Below are 19280 nucleotides of genomic sequence, written 5' to 3'. Positions count from 1 at the left end.
CCAAACCTTGTCTTAAACGTCTTGACGACTTAATCCCTAATCTCTCTGCTGTGTTCCTTGGTCTACATGATTCTGTTTGTTCACTGATGTTCTATAACAAATCTCTGAGGACTCACCTCATATATTTACACTGACATTTAATAACACAGAGTTGGACCCTATTTACTAATTAGGCTCCTTGTGAAGGAAACTTTCTATCAGAGTAAAGGGACTTTATTCTAATACATGTTTTTAATATTTTAATTGTAATGTATTTAGAAATCTATAAGATTTTCCAACTACTTTTCTTCCTTGATATATGCTACTCTCAAGATTGCAATACAGCTATGTACAGCTATTGTACATTTATGAATCAGAGGTTCAAAGCTGTACAAATGCTGTCTCAAGGCACTCTACATTTCTTGTCACATATTTTACCATATTCCATTTTATGAGTCAGTTTACACCACTTATTGTCCATCTATCTATTCATTATCCAAATGCGTTTATTCTTTCATGGTCCCAAGAGGGTCTGGTGCCTTTCTCCTGCAGTCTCACTTATTTTCTTAAATATCTTTTTGCCTCCTATCATTGTGTCATATTTGTGTGTATCCCAGTGCATAATGTACTAACTGCCCCATTCACAAAACCTCTGTGGCATACTGCACTGAACTAAAAGGAGTGTGGGGACATCATTAGGAGAGTTACTGTAGTAGTCTCTTCTCATTGTGTCAAGGACCTGGACAAGTATCCCTGTGCATGTTTTTCATTCCACTGTGGCATTGATGGTACCAAAACTCTCGACGTTTGCTTTTCTGACTTCTCATCATCTACACCGGCTTCTTCAAAACTATGTCTCCTCACAGTCATGGTCTAAGAGTGTTTGTTTTTTCCAGACAAAACAAATGGAACAATGATTTTTATCATTTTATAGGCACTAATCCCACTGCCCGGTTTGTGATAACAATGAAATATAATTTCAGTCATTAAAATAGAATTTTGCTCTCAAGTCACTCAGGTTCCTCTGTGTGTGAAACAAAATATTTTGTATTTCCTTTGAATTCCTGTAAAGCACTTTGTATTGCATTGTTGCTGAAAATGTGCTACATAAATAAAATGACCTTTATCTTAGGTTTACCTTTACCAATTTAGCACAGAAATCAACATACTGGTCATGATAAAAGTTTGAATGTAAAAACAAAGTCTGGAGTCTTTACATTGTTTACCAAAATTGTGTATTAACCTAGTGTACAATCTTAAAAAAAGTATTTGCACGGACATTTGCTGTTGAGCTGTTGTATAATCCACATGTACAAATGTTCATAATTAACCAAGAGCAATGTTTTATTAAAAACATTAATTAGAGACTGGAACTAACTAGAAAAAAACTGTTAAAATTGTCCTTAAAATCCACTTAAAAATTCTGTTTTTTTTGTTTATTTTTGGTTGCTTTTTTTATCATTACATTACTCTTTATTCAGGGTTTAATTTGTTTTAACAAAATGAACACTGCAATGCAATTTTTTTCTGATTTCTAGAGTTGATCCTATTTGTTGTTCATGAAACCCAATGCTTGTTGTAAAAAGCATAAGTTTTGCTTTTTCAACATTCATAAGATCAAATTCTTAATTGACAAAATCCAGCTTTTGAAAAGATCAAAGTAACTTTAAGCAAATCCTTTGTACTTTTTCTTATGATCTTCATGGTTGCTGCAAAATAAGTAATCAAGGTCTTTAAGATAAAACCACAAAAAAAAAAGAAAAGAAAAAAAAAAAAAAAGAAATCCTGACTGTTGTGTGAAACTCAGTTCATTATTTTGGCTGAACTCCATCAGCCTAAGTTGATGCAGTTCTTACAGCTTTAGGTTTTTTACCCTCAAGCACAAAAGTGAATCCTTTGAGACACAAACATCTAAATGAGATTTAATTTCAGAAACTATTTATGAAAATCTTGCATAAAAGACCATTCATACAGTGTAAAGGAAGATATCTTACAATCTCATTATTGCTCCTAATTTTCAGAAGATTTTTTTTAGCTTAATTAGTTGGACATCCTGCTGGGTGGCACACTAAACCATGATGGTGTCACCTTCCTTGTTTGAAAAGAGAGTTTTGCAGTATAAACACTATAAACAAGACACATCTACTTAAAATTGTTGTTTAATAGGTTTCTAGAGTTTCCTAGGGGCTACTAGTCACGGGTCGGTTATTGTATTAAGGTATATGATTTTATAAGGCTTTAATTTTAAAACCACTAAAAACACTTTCATAACGTCTCTGTGCTATCAAGTACTATTTTTGTGATTCCAGAGAAAGCACTGAAGGACAGGATTTTCTTTGACTTTTTTTGAATAGCACATTGCTGCCCATCGACAATGTCTCATATTAATTGGCTGACATAATAATCCTCTTCTATTTTTTTCTAACATAAAAAATTTAGCTCTTGGAAATATGTTTTCTTAAGATACTGTGATAAAGATGGTCATAAGTGGCACCCATCATTTCCATTAAGGTATAGTTATTTTAAAATAACAGCAAGTTAAGGTTCAAGCAGGCATGTTTAGTGCCTGAGCTGATTGACCAAGGCAACATCAGAATTTCAGACCCCCTGTGCTAATTTATGAAGTGCAAAACTTATACTAATTAAACAATTGAAAACTGCTACTAAACTTAGTTTATTCTATTCACTTTTTAAACAATGCATCAAAACTAAAATAAGACTATATATGGTACAGATACTGGCATTGCACTCACAGTACTTGATTTGCTAGATTAGTTCAACAACAGTGGAAATAGTGGTTGTTTTCCAACTTCAAATATAGACACTTATGTTTAATTTTTCATCACAATGTGTGAATTTTTAACCATTCCAGCTTTCCATAAACATCCCATGATGTTGGACCTCAGAATGATTAAATTAATCAAACATTGTAAATAAAAGTAAAGCCTCATTATATACAGGCTAAATTTGAACTCTATTTGTAGAATAACTTCAAGCACTTCTAAAAAGTTGTAAAATTCAATATTTTCAGAGATAGGTGACTACAAAGTGTTTCAAAAAACAATAATAGAAACTCCTAAAAGCAGAAAAAAGTTGTTTTTCTTCATATTCTCCCCTTAACCTAAGGTAATTTGAACAAATATCTGTTTATTTCAGCCTACATTATTTCTGTTGATCTATGCAGTTTAGTTTCATTGGATTTGACAGTTTTATACAAATATGCCATTAGCATTCAGGGAAAGCTGCCTTTAGTCTTTGTTTCACAACAAATAAATTACTCCTGGGCTATCAAAGTCAAAGTAGAAGAAGCCTAAAGAAAGCATTTACATGAAATAAAGAAAAAACTGAGAATTCTGATGGAGATTGCCTTCAGACAAACTTGCGTGCCAATTTTTTAAACGCTAAAAAATTTTCATCCTGCATATTTTTCTGCTCAGGTCCATCTTGAATGAGTCCATTTGGCATCTAAAAAAGTGTAATTAATAAAAAAAAAAAATAATAATCACAAAATAGGAAAGAAATGACAGCTGCCTGACACTGAATGTCAGTATAGAGAGCTGGTGTTCTTTCTCCGATTAACAGTTTGTAAGTGCAGAAAACGAATGCATGAAAAAGTCAAAATTTTCCATTTTAGTTTCCAGTTCTTTTCATTAAAATGCTACCATTATCTACTGGTAGGGTTGTTAAATTAATTTGACTACTGCTGGGTGATTACTTCCTTTCACTTTTTGGTGCAAAGACTGTCTTCTTTAAAATGTTTACAATCATTTTAAAACTGTTTCTATACAGTGTACCGAGCATTTAGATTGCCTAAAAAATATTTAACCCAACAGATGACATTCTGTGTAGCACCATGATCATTGCCTCCTAATGAATTCAATAGCCCTGACATTTCACAGTACACTGGTTGTCCTTTTCCTGCAACTGCTCAGCTGTTCCATGCCTCCCTTTCATGCATTATGTTGCTCCTTTTTTCTTTTTCTCGTCTCACTCTTTCATGTGCTTTTGGCCCCTTACAATGCTCGTCCCCCCCACCCACACCTAACAGCCCCTTGAACCGTTCTTCTACCACCCTTCCCTCTTCTCCGCTCAGTCTTTCACTCATCGGTATGCCACTACACGCCAGGCTGTGTGTTCAAGCAGATTTGACAGAAAACAGGAGAAGGAGGGAGTAACTGTTTAGGAGCACAGACAGAATCCAGCTGGAGGGCCACAACCCTGAATGACCATGCACACTCACAATCTCACAGGCACACTCAATAAGTCATATACCCACACTTCCCTGATGGCAGGAGCAATAGGTCAAATGCCAACAATGTTGGAAGAGGAAGAGAAAGACAAAAGGGAATGGAAAGAAAGCTGGATTCAGGAACGAGGCTGTCATGTGTTTGGCGGACCATTATTGTGGTCTGTTGGGGAAGAATTGTGATAAAATTGCAAGGCTGAAAGAAGATGTTAAGCTTGGGGCACAATTTGACAATGATTTTGAAATTGTCTGAGTATATTCTTTGTCCTAGAATGCAAATAAAGCCAAAACCACACATGTACATGTTAAACAAACTGTTTCTTTACTGATTAATAAGAACTTGTTTCTTCTGTTTTTTTTTTTAACAAATTGTAGGACAAACAGGGTCAACATTTAACATTTTTATGGTAAACGAAAATGTTGCATCAGACACAAGTACATGATTTGTACCTATTTCAAATTTGTGACATATTTATAGTAATATTGTTTCCCTACAGACCAACCCTTGAATCCACATCTATGGATTTTGCTTTGGTCTTTTCAAATTAATTGCATTTACATTTTTATTTGGACTTTTGGGAAAATTCTCTTTTCTTTAAAGGTTGTCAACACGAACTGCCAGGAGATGTTAATTTTCAATGAGTTAAGTTACTCCCCCCCAAAAAAAAAGGGGAGGTTGAAAGCTTTAGTCAGTGCTTAAAATTAATCTTGATAGCCTACTCACAGAAAGCATCATTTACAAGGAATTCCCACTAGTCTACTCGTGATTATTTAGGGAACAGGGGGATAAATGCTTTTGAACTGTGTGCTTATTTATGTAACAAAGAAAGTCACGCAGGAGTAATCTGTCTGAAGTTGAGGATTAGTCATCAAACACCCGCAGGGAGGCGGAAGCTGATATCAACGCGCGCGCGGAGCGATAACATATTCAATTCAAATTAACTTCCGGCTTCGGTTGCCATAGCGACTCCGTCCCAACAGACACGTCGTTCTTGTAGGCAGCGGTTGTTAGCGAAAAATCCTACTCAAATACGGTAAACCTATAATGAATATTGGGGACTAACTAACGCCGAGACATGTTGTGAAAAAAGACATTTACACCCGGATTCAGGGTAAGCTCCTCTACGTTGTGTTTGCTTACTTTAAGCGATGTGACGCAGTGCCAAAGTTTCTTATTAGCTTCGGTTTGAACAGAGCAGCTGTTTTAGCATGTGGTTTTAGCAGTTGTTAGAAAAAAGGTAAAAACACAGGTGGATTGAGGAAGCTGATTATATGGCGGGTGGGTCACCACAGAAATTGAACACAATTCTGTAGAAACTACTCCCTTTTTTATCACAACTCGTAGTGCCCAATTGAGACCTTTTAAATTTTTTAAAAAATTGTTAGTGGTCATTTTTTCAGTGTATCTAACATTAACGTCTCTTTGGTGAATTTAGTTCATTTAATTTTACGGCTCTGTTTTAAAAATGTTTTCGGTGTGTTTGGTCAGTATTTACAAATAATACTGAATACATTGTAGCCTGTTATGATGACAAGTGAACAGGTAGAGTGTTGTAAAGACTTGGAACTTCTTAAAGAGACAGAGACAGAGGTCAATTTCAGGGATCCGGGAGCAGGCTGGCAACCCAAGCAGTTAGGCTTGATTGGACTGTTTATTCAGCTAATATCAGCTTGTTACGAGCAAAATAGCAATAACGTGTATTTTGTGTATTACAAGCTTCAGGACTGGTACCAAATGTAGCTGGTGTTTACATATTACTAGCATGTGTGCCTGTGTTGCTGATATATTACAGTATTTGCAAATGTACTTTTTAAATACATAGAAAATGTCCCTATCTATCGTAGTGAAATATTTTTTTTCCATTAAATATTTTTGCTGTTTTTATTGTGGTCTGGTTTATTTATAGTAGAGTGTTATTTTGTGAGAAATACATGATTGTAAATTTAATGGCATCTCTGTATTGCTGCAGAAGAGTTTCTTTTCAAAAGCGTGTTAGGAGATCTTGGTGAAATACTGCAACCCCTGGACATAAGAAGCATGAATTTAAATAATTATGTGGTTCCTAACAACAGGACCAGATCTTTCAAGCTCAATTCCAGGTAAGATAAGATCAATAATGTGATTTAGGGCATTAACTAGAAGCCCATTAGCATACTTTGACTACAGTGCTATTGATCTGCTAGCCATCCATAGCATTCAAATTTTATCATGAACAAAATGGACTTCTGGACAATCTATAGCCTTTCTTGATTCTGCAGTTGTCTGTGTAGCATCTCTTTTAGGTGACTGAAGATATGTTGTCCAATTTTTGTGAGCACAGTACAAAATTCGGTTATATACCTCGCTACAGTTTCTCACATGCCTACAGATAATTGACTGGGTTGATGCCTTGGTTGCCAGTACACTGATCCAGCAACTAATTGATTGAAGTATTGATTTAGTCATGGAAACAGGGATCTGCTAATGCTGAAGATGAATTGAACATATATCGATGAAAGATTGCCATCCAATCTGACAAAACTGGTCATTTGTGTGATTGATTGTTGATACCTGTTTGCTGTATGTGCACGTGATTTTGTTGCTATAGGAACCTGCACAAACTGCAATTGGACACTGCAACACTGGCCAGTGAGAGCAAGAATATGGAGGAGAAACTTAAACAGTTGAAAGAAAGCATGAGTAAAGAGAAGGAGGAGAGAAGGTGAGTCTTGGTTATATTCTAAAGAGTAGTGCTGGAAACGAATAAACAAACGGAATAAGCCAAAATGTAAGTAAAGCAATAACATTAAATGAAATTGTGCTGTTGAGTAGACATGCCCAGAAAAATTCAAGAAATGTAAAAATATGATCATAGGATTTGATAGTCATTAAATGGAAGATACACCACGAAGAACAAAAAAATAACCTTAGGAAGCTTATGAAAGTGAAATCTTGTCTTAAATAAAAGGAGATGGTCTTAATGCACTTGAAGTATTGTGTTAAACATTACGTTTATCTTATGAAGATAAAAACTATGTTCTCTGAACAGTTTTAATATTTGTTTTCCAAAATTATTATTGCAGAAAGACTTGGTATCACTGCAGATTATAATTTTTAGCATATCTTGCACATATTGTTTTAAAAGAATCGCTGGTTCTGAGTGGATGACACAGTTGAAATTTCCTAATATCAGTGGAATGGTATAACAAATGGCCTGAGTGATGTTCTGTTGAAAGAGCTGTACAGTCTTGGCTTGGGAAGAATTAAGCCTCCATATCTTGATAAAGATATCAGATGAAAAGTAGTTGGATTACAACTATTAGTGTCTAAAAGGGCACGCATAAGGCTGAGATGCAATTGGGGATGCAGTACTGAGACTAGAAAAAGTTGGAAAAGTGTGCAGCAACCATAAGACAGCTGCAAACAACATGGAAAAGACGAGTAACAGAGACAGAAAGACTATGACTCCAGTCTAAAGTGCAGAGACATGAGAGATTCTTCCACCTGTAAAGGTCAAGCAGAAAATCCACTTTGGAAGGAAGAGATGAGAAAACTGAAACACCTTTTAAAATGAGGTTGGCTAATACCCATATAGTCATCTATAGTAAAGGTCAAAGGAGCAGAAATGTTTGTGCAGCTTTCTGTCTAATTTTACCTGTCATTTTATTTGTATTTGGTAATTGTGAGTACATTGACAAAGAATTTCATTAGTTTGATCTGGAAAGGTAGAATTCATTTTTATATATATAAAAAATCTTACCACTATTCTAATCAAAAATCTGCATTTCTGGTTGTTTGCTTACAGGTGCATCTTAATATTTTATTTTTCATTAATTTGAATAACTAAATTCAAGAAATTAAACTTATTATGCTGTTTAATAACACAGAGACTGATCTCTTCTTGCCTTTGTTCTGTTAATTATGATGATTTCTCAATTACAAAAAAAAACATTTCTTCTTTTATGAATTTATGTATTCAGCAATTACTGTATTTATGTATTCAGCGATTAATGTTTTTTCTGGACTATAATTTGCTCCCGAGTATAAGTCGCACCTGGCATAACATGCATAATAAAGAAAAAAAATATATATAAGGCTCTCCGGAGTATAAGTCGCATTTTTGACGGAAATTTATTTGATAAAATCCAACACCAAGAACAGACATGTCATCTTGAAAGGCAATAAAAATAGAACAGAGGTAATGACAGGCTGAATAATTGTACAATATGCTAACGTTACATGACACATGAACAACGAACTGAGAATGTGCCGGGTAAGTTAACACAACATATTAAGAGTTATTCATAGCATAAATAACATGCTAACAAGTTTACCAAACCATTTGTGTCACTCCAAATCACTAAATTGAATGAAATCCTCATCCTCTGTGTTGCTTTTAAACAACTCTAGGGCCCGCAAGAGGGCCCTAGAGCGCCCTCTTGCCGTTTAGTGTGAAAATAACATGTGATATGATATAATGATGTGTTAATTTCCACACATAAGTCGCTCCGGAGTATAAGTCGCACCCCCGGCCAAACAATGAAAAGAACTGCGACTTATAGTCCGGAAAATGCGGTACATAAATCATAGCTGACAAGTTCCCTCATGGAACCTAGGCTAAATGTTTTAGCCATTACTGTTTAGAACTATGCGTATGTGAGTGTAGTTCATTGTTTTGTCTGTTTGGATTAGATGATTTGATTTTCATTAATGCAGTCCATACATAAACCCAAATAGGCATTCAGACTGAGGGGGCCCCTGAGGGGACACCCTGTCATCCTGCACTGACAGGGGTGTGCTTCAACTGTCTCTTCTAGCGACAGTCCAGTTGCCGTGATGATGCTGGTAGGATGATTACCTGACGCCTTCCCTCAGTGTCAGTACAGCAAAGCAACAACATCAGGTTTCTGGATTCTCTCACCATTCCATACACACATATTCAGATTCAAAGTCTGACTTCCTGAGCCTTGACAGGCTGCCAGCTCAATCTAAAATAAACTTTTTTTCCAAAGAGAGCCTAGCATCACAATAGAATAAATGTCATAAATAATTCAGCAACATGAGAATAAACAATATTTCCACCACACTTCTCTCATCCACAGTTTGGAAACTTAAATTTCTGTGCAGGGTTTGTACATATGCATTTCACTGGGCATTGGTCCATTACTGATATCAATATATACCAAGTTTTCAAAAGAGGTTATTGCTTCTCTGGAAGTATAAACCAAAAACCTAAAGTAGCTACCTCTCACCCACCAGGTGCTACACACAGTGCTTTCAGCTTTCTGAAAGGCAAAGCAAGGGACATGTATTTGTATAGCACATTTTGTGTATAAGAGCTTTACAGAAAAATGTATAGAGTTTAAATAGAGTTTAAAGTTGATTAAAAAATATCATTGTCTAATTAGGAAAAAATAGTAGATCAAATCCTTCCATCTGTCATATGCACGGCTAAAAAGAATTATTTTTAGCTTGGATTTAAACACTGTTAGAGTTCAGTCCCGGCTCATTTCTCTAGAAAGACTGTTTCAGATTTTAGGGGCATAAAACTGCAATGCAGTGTTATTGTGCTTAGTTCTGACTCTGGCTACCATCAGGAGACCACTACCTGATGTTGTAGTGTCTGAGCTGGTTCAAAAGAAAGCTTCCAAACTTTTCTGCTCTCAAGAACTATAAATTGAGACGTTTGAAAGTATTTCCAACAATACAATATGGCTGTTTTAAAAGGAAATTAGTTCCTAAAGTAATTATTTAAATATACAATTGAAAAGCTACAAACATCAGCTAAGCAGATAGCCCAGGTAAATATTCATCTATTATCAGTTTGTTTGGCATGTATTACTCTGTTAAGAACAGAATGGCAAAAAAGGCTTAGTATTCTGCATAAGCACAGTGTTTACTGTACTAAATTTATCAGTTATGAAAAATTTGTACCAGTGTTTATATATCAATCAAGATATACAGTAAATGTTACAGATAACATAATTTTAACAAATCAATGTGATATACCAGTCATTGTTGGGATATTTGTAACTTTTCTGTTTTTAACTGAATGCAATTTGATAATTTAATACACTTGTTTTAAAATGTTGTGTTATTATTGTGATACCATAGTTTGTACTCCAAAATGTCACATCAAACTGCCAAATTCATTTTCTTCAAATAGTGTGTATTTTTATATTGTTTACGACATGTTTTGTTTCTCTTGGAAAACAATTGTTCTTTAGAGCTCACATCTAAAAAAAAGTCTCCAAAATACTAACATTGGGCATGCTGTGGTGGTCTAAGGGATAACGCGACCCACGGTTGGAGGCCTTGAGTCCTTGACGTGTCCGTCGCGGATTCAATTTCCGGACCTGACGATATTTGCCGCATGTCTTACCCGCTCTGCTTGCCTCCTTTCCTGTCAGCCTACTTTCATATAAGGGATACGAGAGCCCACAAAAAAACCCTGGAGGGGAAAATTTTTAAAAAATGCTAACATTACCTTACATATTTAGACTTGACATACCTACTCTTGTGACCAAACTACGGTTTAAAATAAAACAAATTTGCAATGACAACAAAACGTTATTCATCAAAATTGAATCTGTTTTTTCAGTCTTTAAGACTCCCAATTATGTATTATATGTACATTCCACCTATCCTGAGAAATGAAATTAGTAATAATCTGTTGCAGTTAAAACCTTGAAAAATCTAATAATTCAGTGAGTTTCATAAATATTGCTAGTGCTTATAACACTCAGATGATTGTTTTTCTTCTATATGAAATGGTACAATAAATTAGTTCAAAAACACTAACAGCTGTTGCAGTGACTGCTGATATAAGCTTGAGAAAAGCACTGAGAGTTGTCTGAATTGTTTGAAAATGCTGTTTTGTCAGATGTCATAGTCAGTGCTGTGTCAAAGGACTCATGCTGGCATCTTCAACTCCATAGAGTTCTTCACTGTCTAGTTAGTGGACATAAGAAAGCATCTCACTAAATCAGACTGGCTTGCCTCAGTGATACTAATTTCTTGTGTTATGATCTCATTGGCATGAATGACAGAATGAGTACTTCTGGAAAACTGTGGACTTTTGACAACAATTACAATCAATTATTCATTTAATCATCTGTCCTTCATCTGTGACATTTGTCTTTCTTGGTCTCTTTCTTAGGCATTTTAGAGACTTAAAGTGGAAATTTGGACAATGTATTTCTGCCATCAGTAACCCTCAACCAAACAGCTTCAAGAAGACCAATGACAACAAAGTCCAAAAAGTAAGTAAAAAAAAACAAACTCTGCCTCCTATGCCTTTGTTATTTTATGGAACTTTATACAGTCACTCTGAGCTTCATTTATTTTTATTATTAATCCTAAACATTTAATGCCACATAAAAGATACAGGAGTTGGTATACTGTTATTATTAAAACAAACATAATTTTTTTTTTTTACCAGGCTGTAAACTGGTAAAAACATTTTCCACTTTTACGTGACTTGTATATCATCTTCACAGCTTCTAGAAGGAAAAATGAAGATCAGAGTTTTGAAGGATGAACCACTGCCAGGTGAGTTAATTAGTACAAGAAAAATAATTTACTAATTAAATTAATCAATTAGTCAATAGTTGATTAATTAGTAATCATTCCTATTCCTATAGTACATTGATTTAGAAAGATCCAACATACAATATGAATATACAATATTTATCTAATTAATATGTTCATTTTGTCTTTTCCTCCAGGTTTCATAATGATAAATCCATATGTTGATAATAGTAATAAATAAAATCCCTGTGCCGGGTGTTAACATCTACGTGTTTACTCTTTCAGCCCCACCGCCGACGTCATCTTCATCTTCAGTCCCTAATGCTGGTCTTGGAATGACAAAAAGAACCAGAGTCAAGGGAACAATCTCCAGAAAATGTGAAGTCAAATCAACTAAATTAGTGAGAAAACACACATTTGATATTTACTCTGAAAGTCTTTTCAGATAGTAATTTCTTAAGGATTGTGAGAAGGCAAAGTAGCATTTTGTTACTTTTTTAATGGTATCTGTCTGTTGAGTTCTTTCAAAATGTATTAAAAAAAACCCAAAATATTGCCCTGTACATCGATTTAAAAATTTAATCGGATTAATCACACTTTGGCACTGTGATTAATCATGATTTATCACTATTCCATGACTTTGTAAGCTTGAAATACAAATATGCTTATGGTTATGCAAGCCCCTCCTGCCTCATTCCAGTGGATTAAAATGCAAGCAATTATTAGATCAGAAAGTAGGTAATGTAGTCTCCCAGTACTCAACATCTATAGTATGTTGAGTTCCCTCTAAGGGAAACTATTAAGTTTCCCTTAGTATTTTTCCTACTACTAAGGGAAACTTATTCCACTACAGATGCATACGGGAAGAAGGAAACTTTTTCAGGGGACAACTGATAGACATATATATTTCTTCCGACTTCTTTGTTCTCCCACTTCTTGTGGTGCCCCAGGCAACTGCCTATATAGATGAGGCAATGAGGTGACAGCCAGTTGACCTCATCCAACCAAGTGAAGGGTATAATTTGAGCATGTGAAATTTCAAACTCATACACAAGTGCGTTGCGTGTACCTGCGAGAAACTTGAAAATGTTCAACTTTTGTTGCTGTCTTCTGTCGCATAAAACTTTCACGCTTCCTGCGTATCAAGTCCATTTCATGTTAAATTTTCAGATTAAGCACGTACATTAACGTGATTAATCTAAAGTTAACACATTCATTTTCTTTGGACCCAAAACACAAACACATTCAGTTAGAAAACTGAGCTGGTAATAATCTCAGCTGTGGGATGTACTTTACAACAGAAGTGAATTTGCATTTTTTTTCACCTGCTCTTTCTCTATTTCTTTTTCAACCTGGCTGTCACTCTCTATTTGTTCAGCTGTTGATTTCATTTAAACTTATCTTTTCATTGTTCTATTTTATTCCTCTTGATATATTTCTGTTCTTCATCTCTCCTCTACATCAGCTCCTGGCTTCTGCTGTCATTCCGATACCCATTATCTCCTACTCTTTTCCTCTTGGTCATTTGGTTTATCCATCTTTTAGTTCCCTCCACACACTTTATCTCCTCACTCCTTTCCCTCACTTCCATCTGCTTTATTACAAAGTTGTCTTCACTGTGTCTTGTTTACCTGTTTTTCTTTATCTTCTATTCTTCTTTACGATGCCTCATCTATCCTATCCAACAGTCGATCTGAGTGTTTGTTTTTTCACTGATAACTGTTTAGTTGGATCCATTCATCGAGATGGAAGACCCCTAAGGGCACCATTGTTTATTTTTTTCTCACTCCTCTTCCTACAGCTCAAGAGGTGGGACAGCTACTCCCAAATGTTTGTGTGAATAAAAAGTGTGAGTGTAAAATGAGCTGCTATCTATCCTTTCTTTTTTCTAATTTTGCTTTGAAATTAGCTGGTCTTAGGGTCAAGCTTATGCTTTCAAGACACAGAGACAGAAAATGTAGGGTGGTGGGTGTGAGAGCCAGGCAGACTGACAGAGGAAATTAAGGAGGAGGAGGGGTTGAATTGGCTGAGTTGACATCCTGCCCTTTATGTTGTGAAATAGGTTATTCAAATCCAGCACACAAAATGCATTCAAATCTGTTGTGGTAATTTGTTTGAAAGTGCATGCATTGATGATGGCATTGAACTGTCCATTAAAGTGCCCAGTGCCCCCAGTCTTCTATAGTGATGGGTTTAACATCAGCACTTAGAGTAGTCTGGGCAGACACATACCCTAAATGCAAGCACAAATATACACAATGCCCTAATGGACACATTTTAGATTGGTGTTGTACCATATAACGATTGTGATAAAGGAAAGCTTTACACTGTCTGGACACCTTTGTCTGAAAATGCACTCATGCACACAGTTGCTCTCTTACACCTGCAAATGTAAACGTCCAAAGATAAATGTGTTTAACTTTGTCTGAGGTTTTGACTGAAACTTGGACATTATTTAGTATCTGACAGGCACATAACTCTGCACTATCTATTCAGTGTCATCTACACAAAAAAAATGAAGAAAAAAGTGGCAAAAGCTGCTCCTTATTTTCTGTGTAGTTGCATAGCGTGTAGTGATATGCTGCTTGGAACCCCTTAGGAAAGTCTCATCCCAGGGTGTGGCTGTAAATTATCCTAAGGCCTGAGGAAAATGAAGCTGGGTTTTACGGCATACTATCAAGCATTCAGATGCACATATGTATTTTCTGACACAAACTTGCACATTAGAAGAAATAAGTACCCCTTTATTACACGTAGTATTATTATTAGTTTTTCTTGGAAATGATGAAGTTTTTAAAAAAAGAAACATAAAATAAAGGAGTGTGAAAGGGAGCAAGATTTATTGATGATTTCCAAACTGGTTCTGAAAATTCACCAGGTAATTTTGTTGATTGATGGATTTAAGGCTATGTTGTTCCTAATTTTCTTTTAGAATTGGCCAGAAAAAATGAAGTACAACAAAAACTAACCATAATTATGCAATTTATCAATAATTGAATTTCGAAAGAAGGCTTCAGTATTTCCACTATATTGGTGTACATATATTTTTCAGAGTAACTGTCACGTAAAAAAGTAAACTTGTGGACAAAGCAGAATCTTTATTCATCGGTTTAGATGAAGGCTGTTATATTGATTTTACATTGCCTTTTCTGTCAGGCAATTACTGACTCAATACATGTTTCACAGAGGAAGATTCCTTATGGATTAACCCATCCTTTCTATAAAAATAATTGCCCAATGTAAACATTCTGGTCACGAACATTTCCCCAAAGTTATTAAAACTGCAGCTGTTTTAATGAGGTAGAAGTCCACTTAAGTCTTCACTTAGACTAGCCCCTAGTGTTTGTCTGCAAGACCAACAAATCTGGAATCTTTATTTTTAGCAATATTGTGTCCTCAGTTTCTCACAAGATTCCAAATTTTACATTTAAGTAGTTTGTTTAGTCTAATTGGGTAGTGAGCTGTACAATTGAATTGCGGAGTTGATAGTTGCATACTGTCTACTTGATAGTTTATCTGTAACAACCCCCCCCCCCACACACACACGTATGTATGTATGCATGCATAATTTCATATATATGTATATATATACACACCACAGACTTTTGGATAAAAGCAAAATAGTATGTTGATGAATGATGATGAATTATCCTTCCACCAAAGCACAACCATTTTATACTTAATATTTTTAAATTACGTTTGAAACAAAATTATTTCTTTTAAACGCTCCTGGATATAAGTTTGGAAAATATAGATATTTGGTTTGAGACTTTAAAAGATTTTCTTCAGCCAATGAAAAACATTACAAATAATGGGAACAAATTTTTTAAATTGTTTTGTTTAAAAACAAGGTTGTTTGGCCATATCATCGTTCCTTCACTGTGTTAGTATTCACCCTGGCATTGCCTGTGTGGTCTGTCCAGCTAGTCCATGCATATCTTCCAGACCTGCTGACACAAGGGTTTTTATCTCTTCTACAAATACTTTGATACTTTGAGATACTTTGAGGTAGCAGAGATAATGACCTCCCTTAAGATGCTTTCAAACACCCACACATCCATATGCAGTACTACTGCACTGTTGGTGCAGTGACATAAGGTACATACGGTACAAAATGGCACTTCCATCTTTATCTCAGACTGACCCAAAAAGTAATTTCAATATTCATTCTGTAAAAGTCTGCTTTGTGTGTTGAAGATGAGTGTTTAAGACTGAGTGATGAAGATGAGTGTTGAAGACTGTGAGATACTTGTTACTAAAATTAAACTGGTTTTTACAGGTTGTTTCTGCAAGAATTTAAAGGAACATTTTTGGATCTTGTAATTACACAAATGTTTAATTTTTCTCTAGTGTAGCTTCCTTGTCTCTCAGTTATACCCCATGCACACAAACTAAAGGGATTCTTGGTCCTGAAATATACACTAACTACTCATAAGGTGCTTTGACAGACTTTAACAGAAGGGGGCACTGAAACTCCACAACAGGATCTTCATTCATAGAAGCAATATCACATGTTCAACATGCCTGTTTCCTCTCTATGTTCAATCTCAGTGTTTCTCATCTTTACTTTTACACTTCTGTTCTCCTTTGGTTTTGCTCATTTTCTGACTGTTTCTGGCATAAGTTTAAAGTCAGTTATCAAAACCTCTGTCTACAATAAAGAAGTCTGTATCTGTGAGTTAGCATGCGTTAATCTTCATGTTCACCTGTACCTACTTTTTTAAGACTTGGCTTTTTAGTCAGCAGGTAACAGTTTAATTATGAAATACTGCAGTAAAGTAATGAAACTAGTTCCAAGCTGGATAAAAAACAGTATGAGTAAGAGTTGTACATAAGATGAAGCTGCTACAAATTCAGTGTAAAATGTTTGGACCCTCTGGTGATATTAACCATACACTGTAAGAAAAAAAACAAACAAAAAAAAAACAATCTTATTGTATTTAAATTCTGGAAACAACACAGATTTGTGGTTGTCAAAATTTTATACGTTAACATTCTGGAAACCGCAGCTGCCAATATTTTGTCTTAAATTAGAGATGTGTTTTTTGTTTTTTATTTTTTTGGGGGGGGGTGGGGGGGGGTTTGTGTTATAGTGTGCAATAGTACTGAGTAGAGTAATTTCTTGAACAATAAACAAAACCATGTCACAAAATTAAACTAAAATTATTTATTTTATTTTAATGAACTACCGTAAGCATTATTTTAATTAAATTACTCTTGGTTATGCTATTTATAGTAATGTTGGACAAATTATAATCTGGATATTTATACGGCTCTGGTGGTTTTGCAACAGCGTTTGCAGTGTTTTCCACAAATAACCATAAACAATGATTTAATGCACATACTCCCTATATACAGCACTTAATGTGAAACTGGATTAATTCTAAATTAGTTCATAACCAACCTTGAAACAAAAGTGTGGTTAGAATATTGTGGATTTTATTTGGACAACAAATAAAATATTGTGGATTTTATTTGGACAACAACGACTTTATAGAACTTGGCTACTGACTAAATTTGACTTCTAAATCCATGACTTTTTGGTGTTAATGTATAAGTAAATACTCCATGTTTTAAAATTATATATATATATATATATAACCCATGGTTACCCATATTGATCTTTCTGTTTTAACATTAGCTAGCATGTTGTTACCATACTACAACTGTTTATCACAGCATGATAAATACCAAATTAACATTATTGAATGGATAAATAACGAGAGAAAATAGCCCAAATTTTAGTGACCATATTAAAAATAATGCAATATTATAATTGAAAGGCGTGATAAAAATTTAAGCATAAAAGCTCAAAGAAATTTCTGATCCAAAACAAAACACACACAATGGACATAATAATACTTTGACAATGAATGCTGATGCCTCAGTGTGTGTGCTGAGCAGAATGGGAGAACCATAAAAATCTGCATGAACTTTTTCTGAGTAAGATATCCTTTTTGTGTTTAAACGTTGCTTTGTAATGTACACTATTCAGTTTTTATAAATGCTGTAGCACATTGTTTACTATATTTTCAATACTTCAGCAAAGGCAAGGTTAACACACTAATGTGTCTTTAGGATGCAACATGGATTAAATCAACAATGCACATACATGTTTGTTTAATCAAACCACAAGAGACCTTAAGAGACAATTGTCATTTTCATGTACATTTTCACTGTTCGTTTGGGCTCTATCCTCACTTTAGCCAGCAGTAATGCAAAACTGTGTATTTTGGCAGAAGACTGGGGATTATGCTCATGCAGCTGACGCAGGCATATCTCTCTCCCCAATACTAATCCTGTTTGATTTTCTTTGGAAAAAAATTATGCCTCGACCCTCTGATGAGGGATGAGGCAAAATGAAGTGCAAAAAGAAAGAACAAATCATCAATATGATAAATTGAGTTTTTTTTTTTTTTTTTTTTACCTCATCAGATATGTCTTGCCTTTCACACACAGAGACCTGGATCAATAATGATGAATTAATTAATCATTACTCGTAGTTCATTAAGGCAGAACCACATGAAGAGGGTGTGGTAAGCTGCGGTGTAGCAAAAATATAAATATAATATATAATTGTCAGGTAATTCCAAAGAGCACTATATAAATGAGGCCTGTTTAAGTAATCTAATTTATGTCATAATGTTGTATTTCTCATTTTGTCTCTGAGATCATTCCCACCCACTTTCTATTCTTTGGTTCTGGTTCAAAAGAAAACATTCTTCAACACAATTTGTTTTCAGTAGGTCATATTTCTGTAAACATCCCACTTCTAGGTCCCACAGTTACACAATCTATTAGAGCATAAACAGAAAAATGGAACTGCACACATTTACTTTGAAGTACTTATTGTGAGACAAAGATTTATGAAATGAGATGCACAATGACTTATTGGTTGCAAAAAAGGATTTTTAATTTTTTAAAATGTAAATAGAAGATGCTGGTTCTATAGCTGGTTACCATTCTGGAACCTATTTAGGCAAAAAAAAAAAAAAGGCCTGTTACTGTTCTGCTGGAATTTGTTTGTTTCTTCAACTGTAAGAAAAATATTTTTGATATATGTATATATGCTTTTTGATGGAGGTTGTAATTTCTGTTTAACAATATGTTTATTTTTATCAGTTCTATCAATACAACCCACTTGTAAATTATGTTTAAAAAAAATTAAATTTATTCGTTTGATAAATTTTAAACTCATTAAACGTCAATTCAATTGAGGAAGAAGTGATACTCAGTCAACTTTAAATTAAGACTTTTCATACATGTAGTTAAGTTCCCTAAGACTGTTAGTCAAATAAATGTATCTTTTAAAATCAGAATTTGAACTCATGTCGTGTGTTATCAGTCATTTTGAGAGCTCCACTTGTACTGAACCTGATCCAAAATTTGGTCTAACACAGAAGAGCTTAGTTTCTGTTTAAGAAATGTGTTTGAACAGAAAGTATCAGTATTTCTTTGATTATCTGTTCACTTGCATGTTATACAAATGCTTTGCAAATACAGTGATATGTTAGGTGGAGTATGTAGGTGGTGTAAAATGGGAGT

General features: G+C 34.7%; 1 protein-coding gene across 5 annotated transcripts in view; it reads left to right on the top strand.

Moving 5' to 3' along the window:
• The first annotated feature begins 5193 nt into the window (after positions 1-5193).
• Positions 5194-19280, top strand: part of zbbx (zinc finger, B-box domain containing) — a 46363-nt gene continuing 32276 nt past the window's right edge. For 3 of the 5 annotated variants that reach the window (XM_055027757.1, XM_055027756.1, XM_055027755.1), the window contains exons 1-6: positions 5194-5337; positions 6196-6325; positions 6814-6927; positions 11365-11467; positions 11705-11756; positions 12021-12136. In XM_055027757.1, the coding sequence (XP_054883732.1) occupies positions 6264-6325; positions 6814-6927; positions 11365-11467; positions 11705-11756; positions 12021-12136 (447 nt within the window). In that variant the 5' untranslated portion in view covers positions 5194-5337; positions 6196-6263. Of the gene's footprint in view, positions 5338-6195; positions 6326-6813; positions 6928-9022; positions 9109-11364; positions 11468-11704; positions 11757-12020; positions 12137-19280 lie in introns of all 5 variants that reach the window. The other 2 variants (XM_055027759.1, XM_055027758.1) reach the window with 2 other exon arrangements.

This window comes from Poeciliopsis prolifica, unplaced genomic scaffold (genome assembly GCF_027474105.1).
Source record: "Poeciliopsis prolifica strain line A6 unplaced genomic scaffold, Auburn_PproV2 SCAFFOLD004, whole genome shotgun sequence".
Classification (NCBI taxonomy): domain Eukaryota; kingdom Metazoa; phylum Chordata; class Actinopteri; order Cyprinodontiformes; family Poeciliidae; genus Poeciliopsis; species Poeciliopsis prolifica.
This window is presented reverse-complemented; position numbering and strand designations above follow the sequence as displayed.